Source organism: Mauremys reevesii, linkage group 9 (assembly GCF_016161935.1).
Source record: "Mauremys reevesii isolate NIE-2019 linkage group 9, ASM1616193v1, whole genome shotgun sequence".
In the NCBI taxonomy this organism is placed as follows: domain Eukaryota; kingdom Metazoa; phylum Chordata; order Testudines; family Geoemydidae; genus Mauremys; species Mauremys reevesii.
Genome location: NC_052631.1, coordinates 6,455,382 through 6,472,743, shown reverse-complemented (window position 1 = coordinate 6,472,743; position 17,362 = coordinate 6,455,382). Strand labels below are relative to the sequence as shown.

At 45.3% G+C, this 17,362-nt stretch overlaps 1 protein-coding gene across 7 annotated transcripts in view; it reads right to left on the bottom strand.

The window, feature by feature from the left end:
* The window catches only part of DIS3L2 (DIS3 like 3'-5' exoribonuclease 2), a 267,821-nt gene that overhangs the window by 167,897 nt on the left and 82,562 nt on the right, over positions 1–17,362 (bottom strand). For all 7 annotated transcript variants that reach the window (XM_039488736.1, XM_039488735.1, XM_039488731.1 and 4 more), the window contains one exon: positions 16,000–16,234. In XM_039488736.1, the coding sequence (XP_039344670.1) occupies positions 16,000–16,234 (235 nt within the window). The remainder of the gene's footprint in view (positions 1–15,999; positions 16,235–17,362) is intronic.

Here is a 17,362-nt window from a genome sequence, read left to right as displayed (position 1 = left end):
GGATACTGGCAGAGGTCATGTGTAGCAAAGACAGCTCTTTGCTTGCTCAGAAATGGAAGAGGAGACAGCCTGCACCAATTCACTAGACCAGCTGTGTCCAGAGTATTTTCCTGAGTACCTGTCAAACAGTTGTGTGTTTTAAAGTGGACAGAATTCTAACCTCTTATGAGAGACTGGCAATCTCTGACCTTTATTCACAGAGAAACTCTCCCCGATTGCATTGGGAACTGTGTACATATGGATAGATGGTAATATATAACCCTTTACCAATGGATTTTGTTTGGGAACGGGGGAAACAAAGGGGAGGCCACTAGAAAAACCAAAGCTCAAGATGATGAGAAAGCTTAGCTTAGCTTCAGATTGTCCTACAGAGCATTTCACTAGGAACCTCACATTACTCTACATGGAACATTTCATTGTGGACAAAGACTGAACTCAATGTCAAAATGTGTGGCTAGGTATCACCATAGACTGACTGTCTAGGTATCTCCGTGGACAGGGATAAAAGAACCAGGGTGCTTCTAAGTCATCAGTTTCAGCCTAGGTTCATAGTGATCAAAACTGTTACAGTCGAAATGCTGTTTGGTGATCTGTGTAAGATGAGCTCAGAGGATTTCAGTCTAACTCTTTCTGGACAGAAGTCCACATCACAAAGCCGCCATAGCTGGGCCATCTGCTGGCAGTCTTAGCAGAGCAGCAAATCCCTGAATTGGCTCTGAGACTGCACTACCTTTTGACAGCCCCTAAAGCTGATCAGTCCAAAACAGAGTCAGGACTCCCGCAGTGCTAATGCCAATAATGGAGGACTTCATTCTCCTGAGCTATCAATGTGCACCTCTCATGAACACCAGATTCATAAAATTAAGAAATAATTTAGGAAATGTTTTCATAATTGTGTTTAATTAAATATTTAACATGCTTGTTTCATTTCCTTTTTTAGGGATGTATATTATCTTTCTTAAAGTGCTTGTGTCATTTTTCCCCCCCAAGAAGAAATGATTTTACTACTAAATGAAAAGTACAGTATTTGATTAGGTTAGCGGAATAAATTTTTATCTGATTCATCTAGGAAAATTGTTGTTAACGATAACCAGATTCTGCTACCTCCCATGCCTACCATCCATTGTGAAAATGAAGCCTTTTAGCCTGCACAGCCAGGACTCGTGACCCAAAGGAAAAGCACAGATTAATTAGGCTCTTCAGTAACATATGGTAATATGTGAATCTATCTAATTCCAGTTACCTAACTGCATGAGTAATTTTTTGCCTCGCATAAGAGGTCATTGTGGGGTCATGAAGAGTGATGTGGGAAGAACAGAATAAGAAGTTATCTGTCTCGAGCACCACCACATTGATTTCTATTGCAGACCTCACTTATGCAATCAAAAGTTTAAAATTACTTAACACTAGAGACTAAATAAGGTTCGACTGACGGAACTAGAAAAACCCACTCGTCCAAAACTAATAGGAAGATTTTGCATGATGGGTGCCATTAACTTTGGAAAGAGCTAAGCTCTATAAAAATATAACCCATTATAAGGGCTAGAAACTTAACCTTCCAAACATGAGACTAGGGTAAACCAACACAGTGCTGTGTTGAGACTGCAGACAAACAACTCCAGTTTACCTGCAGCTGCTCATGGCTTTTCCAGGGTGCAGCAGAATGAAAACTGACCTGCGAGTCTGGTCAGTTTTACCCTTCCTAATGGAAAGCCTGTGAGTGACAGTGAATGCCAGGGAGCCAGCTGCAGCAGGGTCAGTCTGCTAGCAAGGCAGTGGTCACAGCTGATCCTGACAGGAGCTGCCTGCCTGACTGCACTTCCTGACTGGTGGAGGGGCCGAGCTAGCCCTGCACTGGCAGTCAAATTGGTGCAAGTACTTCTGATGAGGATGTGCACCGCTGATGCAAGGAGCTTTGGGTACGTCTACACTACGGGATTATTCCGATTTTACATAAACCGGTTGTGTAAAACAGATTGTATAAAGTCGAGTGCACGCGGCCACACTAAGCACATTAATTCGGCGGTGTGCGTCCATGTACCGAGGCTAGCGTCGATTTCTGGAGCGTTGCATTGTGGGTAGCTACCCATAGCTATCCCATAGTTCCCGCAGTCTCCCCCGCTCATTGGAATTCTGGGTTCAGATCCCAGTGCCTGATGGGGCAAAAAACATTGCCGCTGGTGCTTCTGGGTACAGCCTCACCCCTCCCTCCGTGAAAGCCGCAGCAGTCAACTGTTTCGCGCCTTTTTTCCTGGGTGAACTGTGCAGACGCCATAGCACAGCAAGCATGGACCCTGCTCAGCTCAAGACAGCAATCATGGACGTTTTAAAACCCTCGCGCATTCTCGTGCACTCAATGCTGAACCGGGACCTGCAAAGCCAGGCGAGGAGGCGGCGGCTACGGCAGCGCGGCGATGAGAGTGATGAGGACATGGACACAGAATTCTGTCAAACTGCGGGCCCCGGCGCGTTGGAGATCCTGCTGGTAATGGGGCAGGTTCTAGCCATTGAACGCCGATTTTGGGCCCGGGAAACAAGCACAGACTGGTGGGACCGCATTGTGTTGCAGGTGTGGGACGATTCCCAGTGGCTGCAAAACTTTCGCATGCGGAAGGGCACTTTCATGGAACTTTGTGACTTGCTTTCCCCTGCCCTGAAGCGCCAGAATACCAAGATGAGAGCAGCCCTCACAGTAGAGAAGCGAGTGGCGATAGCCCTGTGGAAGCTTGCAACGCCAGACAGCTACCGGTCAGTCGGGAATCAATTTGGAGTTGGAAAATCTACTGTGGGGGCTGCTGTGATGCAAGTAGCCAAAGCAATCACTAAGCTGCTGCTACGAAAGGTTGTGACTCTGGGAAATGTGCAGGTCATAGTGGATGGCTTTGCTGCAATGGGATTCCCTAACTGTGGTGGGGCGATAGATGGAACCCATATCCCTATCTTGGCACTGGGGCACCAGGGCACCCACTACATAAACCGCAAGGGGTACTTTTCCATGGTGCTGCAAGCACTGGTGGATCACAAGGGACGTTTCACCAACATCCACGTGGGATGGCCGGGAAGGGTTCATGATGCTCGCGTCTTCAGGAACACTACTCTGTTTAAATGGCTGCAGCAAGGGAATTACTTCCCAGACTAGAAAATAACAGTTGGGGATGTTGAAATGCCTGTCGTTATCCTGGGGGACCCAGCCTACCCCTTGATGCCATGGCTCATGAAGCCATACACAGGCAGCCTGGACAGTGGTCAGGAGCTGTTCAACTACAGGCTGAGCAAGTGCAGAATGTGCATTTGGCCGTTTAAAGGCGCACTGGCGCATGTTACTGACTCGCTCAGACCTCAGCCAAACCAGTGTCCCCATTGTTATTGCTGCTTGCTGTGTGCTCCACAATCTCTGTGAGACTAAGGGGGAGACCTTTATGGCGGGGTGGGAGGCTGAGGCAAATCACCTGGCCGCTGATTACACACAGCCAGACACCAGGGCAATTAGAAGAGCACACCAGGAAGCGGTGCGCATTAGAGAAGCTTTGAAAACCAGTTTCATCACTGGCCAGGGTACAGTCTGACTGTTGTGTTTCTTTCTCCTTGATGAAACCACCGCCCCCCTTGATTGACTCATTCCCTGTAAGCCACCTATCCACCCCCCCCTTCGATCACAGCTTGCTTTCTAAGGAAATAAAGTCACTCATTTAAAAATCATGTATCCTTTATTACTTAATTATAAAAAGAGGGAGAGAACTGACAAGGTAGCCTGGGTGGGGTTTGGGAGGAGAATAGTAGGGAAGGAAAAGGCCACTAAAAAAATTTCATAATAATGAGAGCCTTTTGGTTGGGCTGTCCACTGGGGTGGAGTGGGCAGGTGCACGGAGCCTCCCCCCACGAGTTCTTACTCGTCTGCCGGGTGAGGAGGCTAAGGAACATGGTGAGGGGGGAGGGTGGTTACACAGGGGCTGCAGCGGCACTCTGTGATCCTGCTGCCGTTCCTGAAGCTCCACCATACGCCGGAGCATGTCAGTTTGATCACGCAGCAGCCCCAGAGTTGCATCCCGCCACCGCTGATCTTCCTGCCGCCACCTCTCATCTCGAGCATCTCTCCTCTCATTTTGAGCGTCTCTACTGTCCTCACATTCGTCCTTCCTGTCCTCACGTTCGTCCCTCCTGTCCTCACGGTCACTGGCATCTTTCCTGTACTTTGCTACCACATCCTTCCACTCATTCAGATGAGCTCTTTCATTGCAGGTCACTTCCATTATTTCCGAAAACATTTCTTCTCGCGTCTTTTTTTTCCGCCGCCTTATCTGAGATAGCCTTCGGGACGGAGTAGGGAGGCTTGAAAAATTTGCAGCTGCATGAGGGAGGGAAAAAAAGGAAAGAAGTATTTTAAAAGATACATTTTAGAGAACAATGGTCATACTCCTTCACGGTGAACAACACTATTCACCTTACATAGCAGATGTGTTTTCACTACAAGGTCGCATTTTGCATCTTAATATTGAGTGCCTGTGGCTTTGGTGTTACAGATCACAGACGCAGGTCCGGGCATCAGAATTCGGATTGCATGCGGCCATGGTAAGCCATTGTCTTTCGTCTTCTGCAGCCTTCATCTATCCAGCGCCCTCCTTTCCCAAATAGCAAGCAAAGCCCTTTGAGTGCTGCTTCTTTCCTGTTAACGTGCAGCAGCAGAAACCACCCCGTGGCTGGTATCATGGAAGATCATTGCTAAACACCACCCTTTCCCCCTCCCCCCGCCAACCGCATGGCTGGTAGCAGGAAGGATCCCTGCTAGCCAAACGCGGAAAAGCTCAGCGCCAATCGCGCCCCCGCCGCTTGGCTACCTGCAGGGAAGGATTTCTTTTAAGCCACAGGCAAACAGCCCAGGAGGAATGGCTCTCTCTGTCCCCTTACTTAAATTCCTGAATTTCAACCAGGTTACCATGAACGGTATCACTCTCCTGAGGATAACACAGCGAGATAAAGAACGGATGTTGCTTGAATGCCAGCAATCACCGGGACCATGTGCAGCTAGGCTTTGTCATGCAATGATACAAGATTACTTGCTACATGCATGGTGTGGTCAAGTGTCCTACCATGGAGGACGGAATAAAGCCGCGCTGCCTAGAAACCTTCTGCAAAGGCTTTTGGAGTACCTCCAGGAGAGCTTCATAGAGATGTCCCTGGAGGATTTCCGCTCCATCCCCAGACATGTTAACAGACTTTTCCAGTAACTATACTGGCCGCAAATTCATCCCAAGTCCTCAGGGCAAATTAATCATTAAAAAATGCTTGCTTTTAAACCATGTCTTATATTTACACGGTACACTCACCAGAGGTTCCTTCCATGGCTTCATTGTCTGGGATAGTGGCTTGGGAGGGCTGGGAGGGTAATTCCGTCAGGGTGAGAAAAAGCTCCTGGCTGTTGGGGAGCACAGAGTGCTGTGTGCGCTCTACAAACTCGTCCTCCTCTTCCTCCTCCTCCTCTTCCCCGTCCGCAGAATCCTCAGCCATGGCTGCGATTACCACCCCCACCTCGGAATCCACGGATGGGGTGGGGTAGTGGTGGCGGACCCCCCTAGAATTGCATGCAGCTCAGCGTAGATGCGGCATGTTTTTGGCCCTGCCCCGGACTTTCCGTTTGCTTCTTTGGTTTTCTGGTAGGCTTGTCTGAGCTCCTTAACTTTCACACGGCACTGTACTGAGTCCCTGGTGTGGCCTCTCTGCATCATGGCCTTGGAAATTTTTTCAAATGTTTTTTCATTTCGTCTTTTGGAACGGAGTTCTGTTAGCACGGAATCCTCTTCCCATACAGCGATCAGATCCAGTACCTCCCGTGCAGTCCATGCTGGAGCTCTTTTTCGATTCTCAGGAGACTGCATTGTTACCTGTGCTGATGAGCTCTGCGTGGTCACCTGTGCTGGTGAGCTCTCCACGCTGGCCAAACAGGAAATGAAATTCAAAAGTTCGCGGGGCTTTTCCTGTCTACCTGGCAAGAGCATCTGAGTTCAGATGGCTTTCCAGAGCGGTCACAATGGTGCACTGTGGGATAGCTCCCGGAGGCCAATACCGTCGATTTGCGGCCACACTAACCCTAATCCGACATGGCAATACCGATTTGAGCGCTACTCCCCTTGTCGGGGAGGAGTACAGATATCAGTTTTAAGAGCCCTTTATATCGATATAAAGGGCCTCATTGTGTGGACGGGTGCAGGGTTAAATCGGTTTAATGCTGCTAAATTCGGTTTAAACGCGTTGTGTAGACCAGGCCTCAGCAGCAGCCAGAGGTCGCCGGCTGCTCAACGCATTCCAAGCCTGCAACTGCGCTTGATCCTGCTTCCTGTGCCTGCTCCTGCCCCTGCCCAGCCTGCTCTTATACCCGGCTTCAGTTCCTGCCCTTATCGATCCTTGACACCCCTGGCTCTGACCTTTGGTTCCACTTCCCAACCACGTCTCCAGCACACCCAGAAGCTCTGGCATTCGGCTTCTGATCCCTGGCTCTGACCTCCGATTCCACTTCCTTGCCACATCTCCAGCTCATCTATTGGCCCCGGCTTTTGGCTTCTGTTCCCTACCTTTGACCCTCAGCTCTGCTCTCCACTATGCCCCTGGGAATCCTGTGATCCTGATTCTTGACTCCAGTGTGGTTCCCGTTCTAATCTCCAGGCCTGGCCACCCCCATGGGTCTGACCATTAGGCCCCACCGCCCTTGTCCCAGTCATGATCCTGACAGTGAAACTGTCAAGAATAAGATATATCACTCTGTTGCAGCCTGGAAAAGCTATGAGCAGCAGCAGAGGTAGGAACTAAAGCTGTTCGCTGGAGACACCCCAAAAACTGGAGGCTGCAGAAGAAGCGATTAGTGGAGACCCCTTATGACCACTTGAGCCAACCAGGAGCATCTGGGTAGGAAGGCAGAACACAGAGAATTATTCCTTCCAGCAGCCAAGGGGGTTGGAGAGCTTCAAACTGAGCACACACCTATTAGCAGATGGAGTGCCCCAGAGTAGAGTCCAGAAGCAGCATTTTGTTTGGACTCCCATTACTCTCTCCTTTCCCCAGCGGTCTGATCTCGGAGTTGGGGGAGAGAAGTGGTGGCATTTGTTTGCAGAAAATCTACTCATCAGAAAACCAGTGCCAGACACCACTCTCTGCAGTTTTCTTTGCTACAGATTTAGGAGATTTTTGAAGGCACTAAGGGCTGTTAGATACCCACCTGCCTTCTGTGCCTTTGAAAATACCCCTTTTAAAAAAATAGCATCTTGATAGCTTAAATTCTGGAGTACAAATACGGTTTTCTCCCTAGCTACTAGGATCTGACAAGTTTTTGAAGCTCTGACTATGCAGCTCAACAATCAACAATATGGCACTATTGAGAAAAAAAATATTCTCTCCTATAGTATTTAACATGTGGATATGTAGCATATACATAGTCTTCCACATCAGTTTTTCCCGATTTTTCACAGATAAATTGCCTCGGATTTTTTATTAAAGGAGTTCCGTTTTTACTGATGTACACCCGTTTATCAATCCATTCAGTATTTTTTGGGTACTTATTTTTGTTAAACACTAAAGCTTTACATGACTGTGCCCTGCAACTCTGATATTGAAGCAGTTCCACCGTGTAAAACACAGAACACGCACACACAGTGGAGGTTGGAAAAACCAAACAACATTAATATCGCGCTATGATTGGCTCACAAGAAGACGTTGCCCACCTATTTCTTTGTGTCCGTTTAGTGTGGCACTGAATTTAAACAATCAGTCCTCCACAGATAGATATATAATGCCCCCTATCCATCCGGATACCTCCTCTAGTGCCAATCTCCTTGTGGGTTTGGATGGATGAGTCCGTTTTTCTGGATCCCCATACAGCCAGTCCTGTCCTTTCCGTGGCTGGCTCCAGACTACCCCCAAAGTGGGTACCCCCTCCCAACTTCCAAGGCTCCCAAGAGAAGGCATCTCACTCCCTACTGGTCAGGCTAACTCTTCTTTCCCCTATCAATCGTTTCACTCTGCCCCTTTCTCACTCTGCAGGCATACCTGCAATCCTTCCCCAAACCGACAGGGCCCTTGTTGCTCTAAACAGTCTCTCTCCCCATCTTGGTTGCCCAGCAGACTCTACGTGGCTCCCACTTCTTACCAGAAACAGCGTGCCTCTCCCTGAACTACCAGCACACAGAGCCCCAGGAACCTAGACAAGGTCCTTGGGGATTACAGATGGGTAAGGTAAAAAGGGAAACATGGGGCGAAAACGCAAATCGATGCCTGAGTACCAACGAGAAAACCCTTGCTTAGAAATTTTCAAGAAGACTCAAGACGGGAGCGAAGAGGATGCATTGCACTTGCAAGTACTGCAGCACTGGGGTCAGTGCTCCCGCTGACAGAACAAAGAAGCTTGTCAAAAGCAAGCAACACAAGAAGCTTAAAGAAGAAAATATCAGAGGGGTAGCCGTGTTAGTCTGGATCTGTAAAAGCAGCAAAGAATCCTGTGGCACCTTATAGACTAACAGACGTTTTGCAGCATGAGCTTTCATGGGTGAATACCCACTTCTTCGGATGCAAGAGAAGTGCATCCGAAGAAGTGGGTATTCACCCACGAAAGCTCATGCTGCAAAACGTCTGTTAGTCTATAAGGTGCCACAGGATTCTTTGCTGCTTTTAAAGAAGAAAATGAGCTTTGGGAAAGTCAATATCAGGAGCTTTCACCAGGGTTTAATGAAAGGGAGGACACAGCATGATTGTATCAATGAATTTTTGTGCATGCTCTTTGTTTTGCTGGACAACCACCGTTAACCTACTGGTGACTTTGTGCGACAATCCAGTCCAGCTGGAAAACCCTTCCTAATGCAGACAACCTCACTCATAAGTATCTGAAAGAAAGATGATGCTTTAGTATCTAAACTGATGGAACGAATTGATGGAAATGTGGTGTCTAGTCTGATTTCTGATGAGTCTCCTGATGCTTTGGAGCCTCCGATTCTTGGCCTTTTGTTTTTGTTTTTTTATTTGAAAGCAAATAAACCCGCATGTGACATTCATCCCCTCTGCTGACGCAACAAGGACTAACATGTTTGAGATGTATCAACTAATCTGGGAAAATGTGGCCACAACTAACACAGATTCTGCTTCCTAAATTTGCACGGGAGATTAAACTCAATCAGAAACGAGAGCTGCTACGTATTACTTGTCCTGCTCATCTGATTAACGTTGCACTGTCAGCAGCTACAGAAGAAATGAAATCTTGCATCACTGGTTTCGGGGCCATTTTCAAGCATGCGAACAAGCTGAAGGCTTTGTTTTGCACAATGCAAGACGAGTGCAGGGCCAGATGCCATAATCTGAACCCCAAAGTGTTTGGTGCTGAAGATTCTTTTTGGAATGTCATCCAGGTGGCTGCACCCCTTCCTCAAGGTGAATTTTGCAGCAGATTATGACATTATGCCAAAGGGTTTCAACCATTTGCCACTAAAGATGAAATTTCAAATCTGAAAGGGGAATGTACTACTTACATGAACTTGCTCTAGCCCTGACAATGTGAAACTGGATGTGCTGGCTTTTTGGAACAGTCATCAAGACACCCTTCCCAACTTCAGCGAAGTGGCATGGCGAGCTCTGAGTGCACCCCCTGGATCTATTGACGCAGAGCACAGATTTTCAAAGCTGGACTACCTCCAAGGCAGCAGGAGGCTCAATGTGAGTTTGAAGATACTTTGAAGAAAATTATGCAAACGGACTTCTGAAAAAACTGCTAGCTCGGCGAGAGACAAAATATCCCTTTGTATATTTAAAAAGGAGTTTCAAATACACTATAGTAAAATGTGTATATTACAGACTTTTTTTGTTTTCCTTCCCCCCCCCAATTTTATCTCAGTTTTAATGTTTGGAAAATAAACACTGAAAACATCCCCCCCCCCGTTTTTTAATCAAATAAAAACTGAAATCGCGGCACATTACATATACAATAAACACTACAAAGCTTGCACTACAAAGATCAATGGGAAAGTTGGTCCCAAGTATTCCAGAACAGTGGCCTGCGGATGGTAACAATAGTTGACAATTTGGCCCCAGACAATTTAATGGGATAATTACAAGCCTTACTGGAGTTATTAGGGACTTTACTGACTACATTTGACTTAAAAGATGGGGGTTGTTTTACCAGCTGTCCTAATGGTTTTATGCTGATGTTGAATATTTAGGTGGAGAGGCGAGAGCTCACCCTGCTCCAGCTACCTGCAAACTGAGGCCATTACAGCTCTTACCCAGGTCCAGTTTCATAGAATATCAGGGTTGGAAGGGACCTCAGGAGGTCATCTAGTCCAACCTCCTGCTCAAAGCAGGACCAATTCCCAGATAGATTTTTGCCCCAGATCCCTAAATCGCCCCCTCAAGGATTGAACTCACAACCCTGGGTTTGGCAGGCCAATGCTCAAATCACTGATCAATTCATGGCAACGTATTTAACTAGATCTTTCATTACATGCTTAGCTGAGTTAGCTCAGCTTAATTGCACAGTAAATCCTGAAACACAGTGGAACGATTTTTTGCTCAGACTTAAGGCAGAGAACAAGCCCTGAAAGTTTGTGCTTATGAATTTAGTTTCAGAAAAGTTAGAGCAGGTGGAAAGAAGGGGTTAGAAGGAACCTATGAAATAACCATAACTATAGTCACTGCGACCGATATTATTTTATTGAGTCACATGTTTGTGAGCTATCCATGTGGACCTGGGATATCCTGTGTATGTGGTCAGCATACAGTGAAACCTCTTAGGAGCAGAGCTCAAGAACCCACAATAGATTTGTTGGACAAGGATGGGTTTTGGCAAGGTGACAGTACTTTACTAGCTTTTATGAGAGTGGGTGCCATTCTCACAGTACAAACTGCTACTATTTGCACTGCTGATGTTTCCTTATCAGGAAGTCTGAAGAACTGCTTTAGTATCTGATAAGACTGGCTCAAATTCATGTGAAATTCAGATTACAGAGGAGCATAAGTGAGGATGTAACACTGTAAAAGAAATACTGTGTACAGAACATTTCACGCTTTTCCTGGTTTGGGGCAGATCTGCAAGGTTTCACTGAATGCAAACACGTATACTAAAAATATAAAGTGTGAATTTTTTTTTATTGCAACATTAACTGGTGGAGATGCTGCAATCTTGTAAACAGCTTTATACCAAGGGGAAGGTGAATGAAGAGAAAAAAGTTAGGCTATCTGAGCTCCCAAAATTGAACAGTGGGAAATCCTCTAACAACATTCACGGATTGCATCATACAACCCTTTTATACATGCAGTTTGGGAGATGGGAACACAGAAATCAAGAGTCCTTTTTACACCTGTACCCTCTCTGATATGTGGATTCTACAAGTTACCTAAGCAGGGCAGAGAAGCCATCGAAGTCCCAGTGGACTAACCTAACCTGCCCAAGTGACCCTTTCTTAGCACAATGTCCTGACAGTCTGAGACCCACTTCGCTTCTCAATTATATGGGTTTGCCCTTTAACCTGCTCAGCAAATGCCATGAAGAGTCTAGTATATACCTGAATGGCTGGGTCCTAGCCAAATAAAATATGTCCTCATGACATCCAATGTGTGAAGTTTCATTTAACCCAGAGTGGAATGTGATTTAGGGAAGAAAACCTGGAAATGAATAGACTGATGTGGAACTCAGAAGCCACCTTACTCAGAAACTTCAGGAGGGTGACTCTATCCTCATGAATGACTGTTGGCGACAGAAGGAATATGAGGTCTGCCATGAAGGCCTGGATCTCCCCTGTCCCTCTACCTGACATGATGGCTACCAAAAAGGCTGCCTTGATTGACAGGTGGTAAAGAAAACAGGTAGCCAGTGGCTCAAAGGGGAAAACCATTAGTCCAGTTAAAACAAAGTTAAGGTTCCAGGAAGGAGCGGATTGCCTGACTGGTAAGAAAACATGTGAGCCCTGTGAGCAATCTCAACACAATGCGGTGGAAGAAACCGGTGTAGCCTAATACAAGAGGACGACATGCAGATATATCTGCCACGTGTACTCGTACTGAGCTAAGGGAGAGAAGTGACTGTTTTAGGGAAAGAAAATGATCCAGAGAAGGATGACTGAAGTGCAAGTGTTTGCTTGGATCTCTGCCTTACAGGATTGTGACAGCTGGTCCTTTAAAGGAGCAATTAAGAAGTAGATCTATTTAAAATCTATCTATCTGTGTACTGGATACCACGGACAGTGAAGCCACCAATAAGTGATACTTTCCAGACTTTGCACAAGTTATTGATCCTTTTGTTCTCACCACCACTCAATATACTCTGTGTACAATAGGTTTCTAATCTTGTTCACTACAGCACTTACGCCTAAATTAAGCTGTTTCTGATCAGCTTTATCAGGCAGTGAAGTCAATCATACAGCTTGGTTTATTCTAGTCTATATATGTTCTGATGCTGTGCTCATCACTGTAGTATCTGAGTCCCTACCAGCAGGGCATTAAGCAACATGATTAACATCTCTCGCATGTGATTTGTACTCTCATCCTCTTCTTCCCAGGATGAGAACTGTGAGTGAAGTTAAATTGGGTGGGGATTCTGCTTTCTGGGAGATGGATTTTTGGGTTTTGTTTATAATATAGGTTGTCTGTTTCTAGATGTTCTCATTTTACCAGTGCTTGACTTGATGGCATCTTTCCTTAGCATGAATCCTTGAGACTTTGCTGTATAAATACGCCCATCAGAAGCTCCCGTTCGAGTATTGTACTGCTCAGTCATGTACCATTTACTCCAGTCTTGCCACGGCTCAGAAAGGGTGATATTTACCTCTGTGCAGAGGCCCCTGCAAAGGTCGTGAGCACTTGAGTCCTCACAATTGGGCTTAAGTATGTTATGCATAGGCGCTGTCAGCCCTTATGCACAACAATGAGTTTCACCCTTATACATTCCCTTCTCCTATTTGCGTCTCTCTCTGCTGTTGCTGCAAAAGTAATTTGTTTCAAGGGGAAGGGATTTTATATAGGGAAGAGGCAAGATACAAAGCTTAGTATAAAAGATCTGTCTTACGTGGATGAAACGACACCATGAACACCCACATTTTTTCCAAGGAAGTCTAGTTACACTGTACACAGTGAGGGACACCTGAACTGGGCAAGGGTCCAATCCTCCAAAGTCCTTTACTCAGGTGAGTAGACCCCCACTGAGTCCAATGGAACTACCTGCATGAATGAAGTTACTCATGTTGGGAAGATCAGGATCCAAGCTGGTGGTACTATTATTTGAGGCCAAATTCGGCCTTCAAAATGTGAATGTGGGGTTCTTTTTAAAAACGATTTCGGCCGCACGTGCACATTATGAGGGCAGAGTTTGTCCCAGCAAGTCAGCATTGACATGTCATGTTCCTTGCTGCAACACTAGCAGAGATGCCGCAATAACTGTGCCTGGAGACTGGCTAAGTGAACCAAAACTCTGGATAAGTGAGGATACGTGGAACTGTGTGAAAGAAAGGAAATAAGCCAAACCAAACATTAACTGCTCAAAAATAGCTCCAGAAAAAGCAGCAGAAAAAATGCTATATGAAACAAAGGATAAAACAGTAAACGCAGCACGAGAAGAGACAAGAGGAAATATATGGATAAGATCACCAAAGAAGCTGAAGCAGTTGCTGAAAGAGGGAACAGTAAAAACACTTTATCAACTGAGCAAGGTTCTAACTGACAAGTTTAGATCAGCCATAGGGCTTGTGAAGGATAAACAAGTAAAGACAGAAACAGCAGAAAGAGAACAGAATGATGGGCAGAGCATTTTTAAGAAGTGCTGAACAGCTCAACTCCACAAGAAACTCCTGACTTTGACAAAAGCAGCAAAGAATCCTGTGGCACCTTATAGACTAACAGATGTTTTGCAGCATGAGCTTTCATGGGTGAATACCCACTTCGTCGGATGCAAGTGGGTATTCACCGACGAAAGCTCATGCTGCAAAACGTCTGTTAGTCTATAAGGTGCCACAGAATTCTTTGCTGCTTTTACAGATCCAGACTAACACGGCTACCCCTCTGATACTTGACTTTGACAAAGAAATTAAACACCAGAACTGGACATCTTAATTTCTCATACCCCAAACAAACAATAAAAACCTTTAAGCCTGGGAAAGCTGCAGGTGAAAACTGAGTCACCAGGAAAAGCTGAAAGCTTGTAATGATGAGATCATCGATAAAAATCACCAAACTTTTCAACAAAATGTGGGACCAGGAAAAGCCTTCAGCACAATAGATAGTCAAGAAAAGTGACCCTAGCAATTGCCATGACTGGCAAGGTGCTACACTCCTTTCCGTGACAAGCAAGGTCTCTGCAGTATCTCTGAAGCAGGATAAAGAAAGCAGCCTGAGGCAAAGCTAAGGGAAGAGCAGACCAGATTTTGACCTGGAAGAACCAGATTTTCACTCTAAGAACAACCACTAAGGAAAGTACCGAGTGACAAAAATCCACTCATCATAAATGTCAATAGATTTTAAGAAGGCTTATGGCAGCTTCCATCTTAGTCCACGCCGCAGCATCTTGAAGTGTGATGGTATGTCAACAATAGTAATTAACAAGATCAAGACTTTATATCAAGATGCAGCTTGCATAGTGAAAGTAAACACAGACCTGAGCTAATGGTTTATCAGATATTGCTGTCAAACAAGAATGCACTCTCTCACCTCTGCCAACACAGCTTAACACTAGAAGATTTAGATTTTGTTGACGATATGGCTCTTCCAAGTGACCGGGCAACCAATATATAAGCAAAAATGAAAGACTGTCCAGTATCACAAAAAAGATGGGGTAAATAGTTATGAAAAAACAAATCTAATGAGAACCCGAGCAACCCCCAACTCAAGCGTTAAATTAGAAGGCAAAAGAATACAAGAGGCGAGGCAATACACATACCGTAGCAGTAACGTGCAAGCCAACGGGGATGTCCAGAAGGAAATAATATCACAAATTGGCAAGGCAGCAGCTGCCATCACCGGCTTAAGCAAGATTTGGTCAATAATAATCTACATCTTAAAGACCAAGCCACCAATCTTAAACTCAATTGGTTTTTTTTTACATTTTAACATATGGATGTTAAAGATTAAACCCATCAAGAGTATAGACAGACACCTAATTGCCTTTGAAAGCAAATGCCTCAGGAAAGTAGTAAATATTAAATTGAATTAATTTATGACAAGTGCTGAGATTTGTCAGAGCTCAACAATCCTGTCTCCAATACTATCCGAAGAGATGATGGCAATATCTTGAACGTGTATTAAGAATGAAGCCAGCGCATCTGCCATGGCATGCATGCCATTGGGCAGCTGGAGGAACATGTAAAAAGCGGCCAACAGAAAGAATCCCTCCATCAAACATGCTTAGACAGGGAAAACATATGGGACTTAATAAAAGACATGCAAACAGTGGCCCGAAACAGACAGGAATGGTGGAACCTTGTTTGCGCCACTGAATCTTTCCTGTGACATCTGATGACACAGGAAGGATTCAGATTAGAGTAAGACTGCTCCTCTTGAAAAGGATCACATGATTGCTTGAATTTTTTTTCAAACAAATCAATTTCTTCTTCAAAGACCTGAGTTACAAACAACATTCAACTTTGCAATGCAAGAAAAAGCCAAAGGAATTTAATTCTTATCCCCAATGTGAGGAATACAGATTAGAAAGCCTGCCTGGGGTGGGAGGAAAAAGCTATAGCAACATCTTGAGTCAGATTGCGAACCGCAGAGTCACATGCGGCACTGGGATCTCAAATATAAAGGGGTGATTTTTGTTCTACAGATTTACATTGAGTCCACTGAGGCTGCATAAAAGCCAGTTTTCAATATCCACTCAGAACCCAACCTGTTGACTATTAAGGGAGCTTAGCATGGCAAGCACGGGGTTGGTGACACATTCAACTTCCATGTTGTAACTTAAATCTTGTAGCAAAGCAAGGCAGCAAAGAAAATACTTCAAGTTCGCAGATATCAAAGTTTAAGACAGCAATCTGACCCACTCACCCTTTTCATTGGCATCCATAGAAAGTTTCTTAATGTCATCAGCCAGCACATTCTGTGAGTTCTCTTGTCCATTCTCTGCATCATTATCATCAAACTGAGCCTCTATAATGACATCCGGTCTATCAGCATCTCCTTTCACTGGCTCTCGAGGAAGGCAAGTCCCTGACAGCTCCTCAGGGACATCTGATTCATGTGTCACTTCTGTTTCTTTGTCACTGCCATCTGGCTTTATTACCTGAAGAAGCAGGGGGGAAGAAGATGCATGCTAAATCACCAAGCTGGAAAAAACCACTATCTTCCTTTCTCATCTGTGTCCCGGGGGCAGGGGGGAGAATGTATAATAGATGGCTAGTGGCACAGTGAGACTGTCGGGCAATTAGATGCAGACACTGCATTATAGACAGAGGTTCCTTTCTGGGAAAAGAGGGGAGGAAACTCTGGGGAATAACGTGATTTTTGCAATACTCCTACTGAACATTCCTACAGTTGATACCTACCTCCCACATCCAGAAGATATGCAGGAAGGGGCATTCATCCTAAAGTAGAGGGACAGATGCATATGGGGAAACTTCACAGGTAATATAGCAAACTAACCCATGAACAAAAATACCTCTACCAATAAAGTGCGAGAGGCTGACAGGACCGGATGGTGTAGTCCTTCTCATAATGCAGAGCCAGTGACTGTTCCATCTGTGACTCGGGGGGATCAGAATGGAAGCCATCAGATTGGAACTCCGCATGCTACCATTCTAAGCCTCAAGCTGTCAAACCTTGCCCATTCTCTGCACAGAATGTGATTTGGGATATTCCATCTCAGCAATAACTGAAAGGCCAGCTAAAATTCCCATGCATCTCCACAAAGAAAGCGTGCTTTCAGATTATGTTTATGCTTCAACGCTTTATAATGTATTTGTCAGACCTCCACTGCCTCTCTCTTTTTGGTAGTCATATTTCTTGGGAGTTTCCCATGCAATTCACACTCACCTGGAGGTTTACAATTCTTTGTACTGCCATGAGAGCACTTCATAATACCAGTACACAGGCAATGGGAGCCCTCGGACACGCAGCAAAAAGCTTGTCCATTGCACTAACTATGGTAGATTCTCGTCATTTGGAACCATTGTAACTGGCCTCAACAGGTGCTAGCTGGAGGCAACAGTATTAAACAAGAAAAATGGCATCTAAAAAAGCTTCAGAGATTTCTGTTTTAGTGACTGGAAAACAAATAGATCAACCAATGTGCTGAAGGCAAGCTTTACAGGATTTCAGACATACTACAGAAGTACTTTCAAGCAGTGCCCATGTCCTTTTCATATTATTTTCATAATAGGTAATAAAAATAAAATAAAAATAAAATCAATTT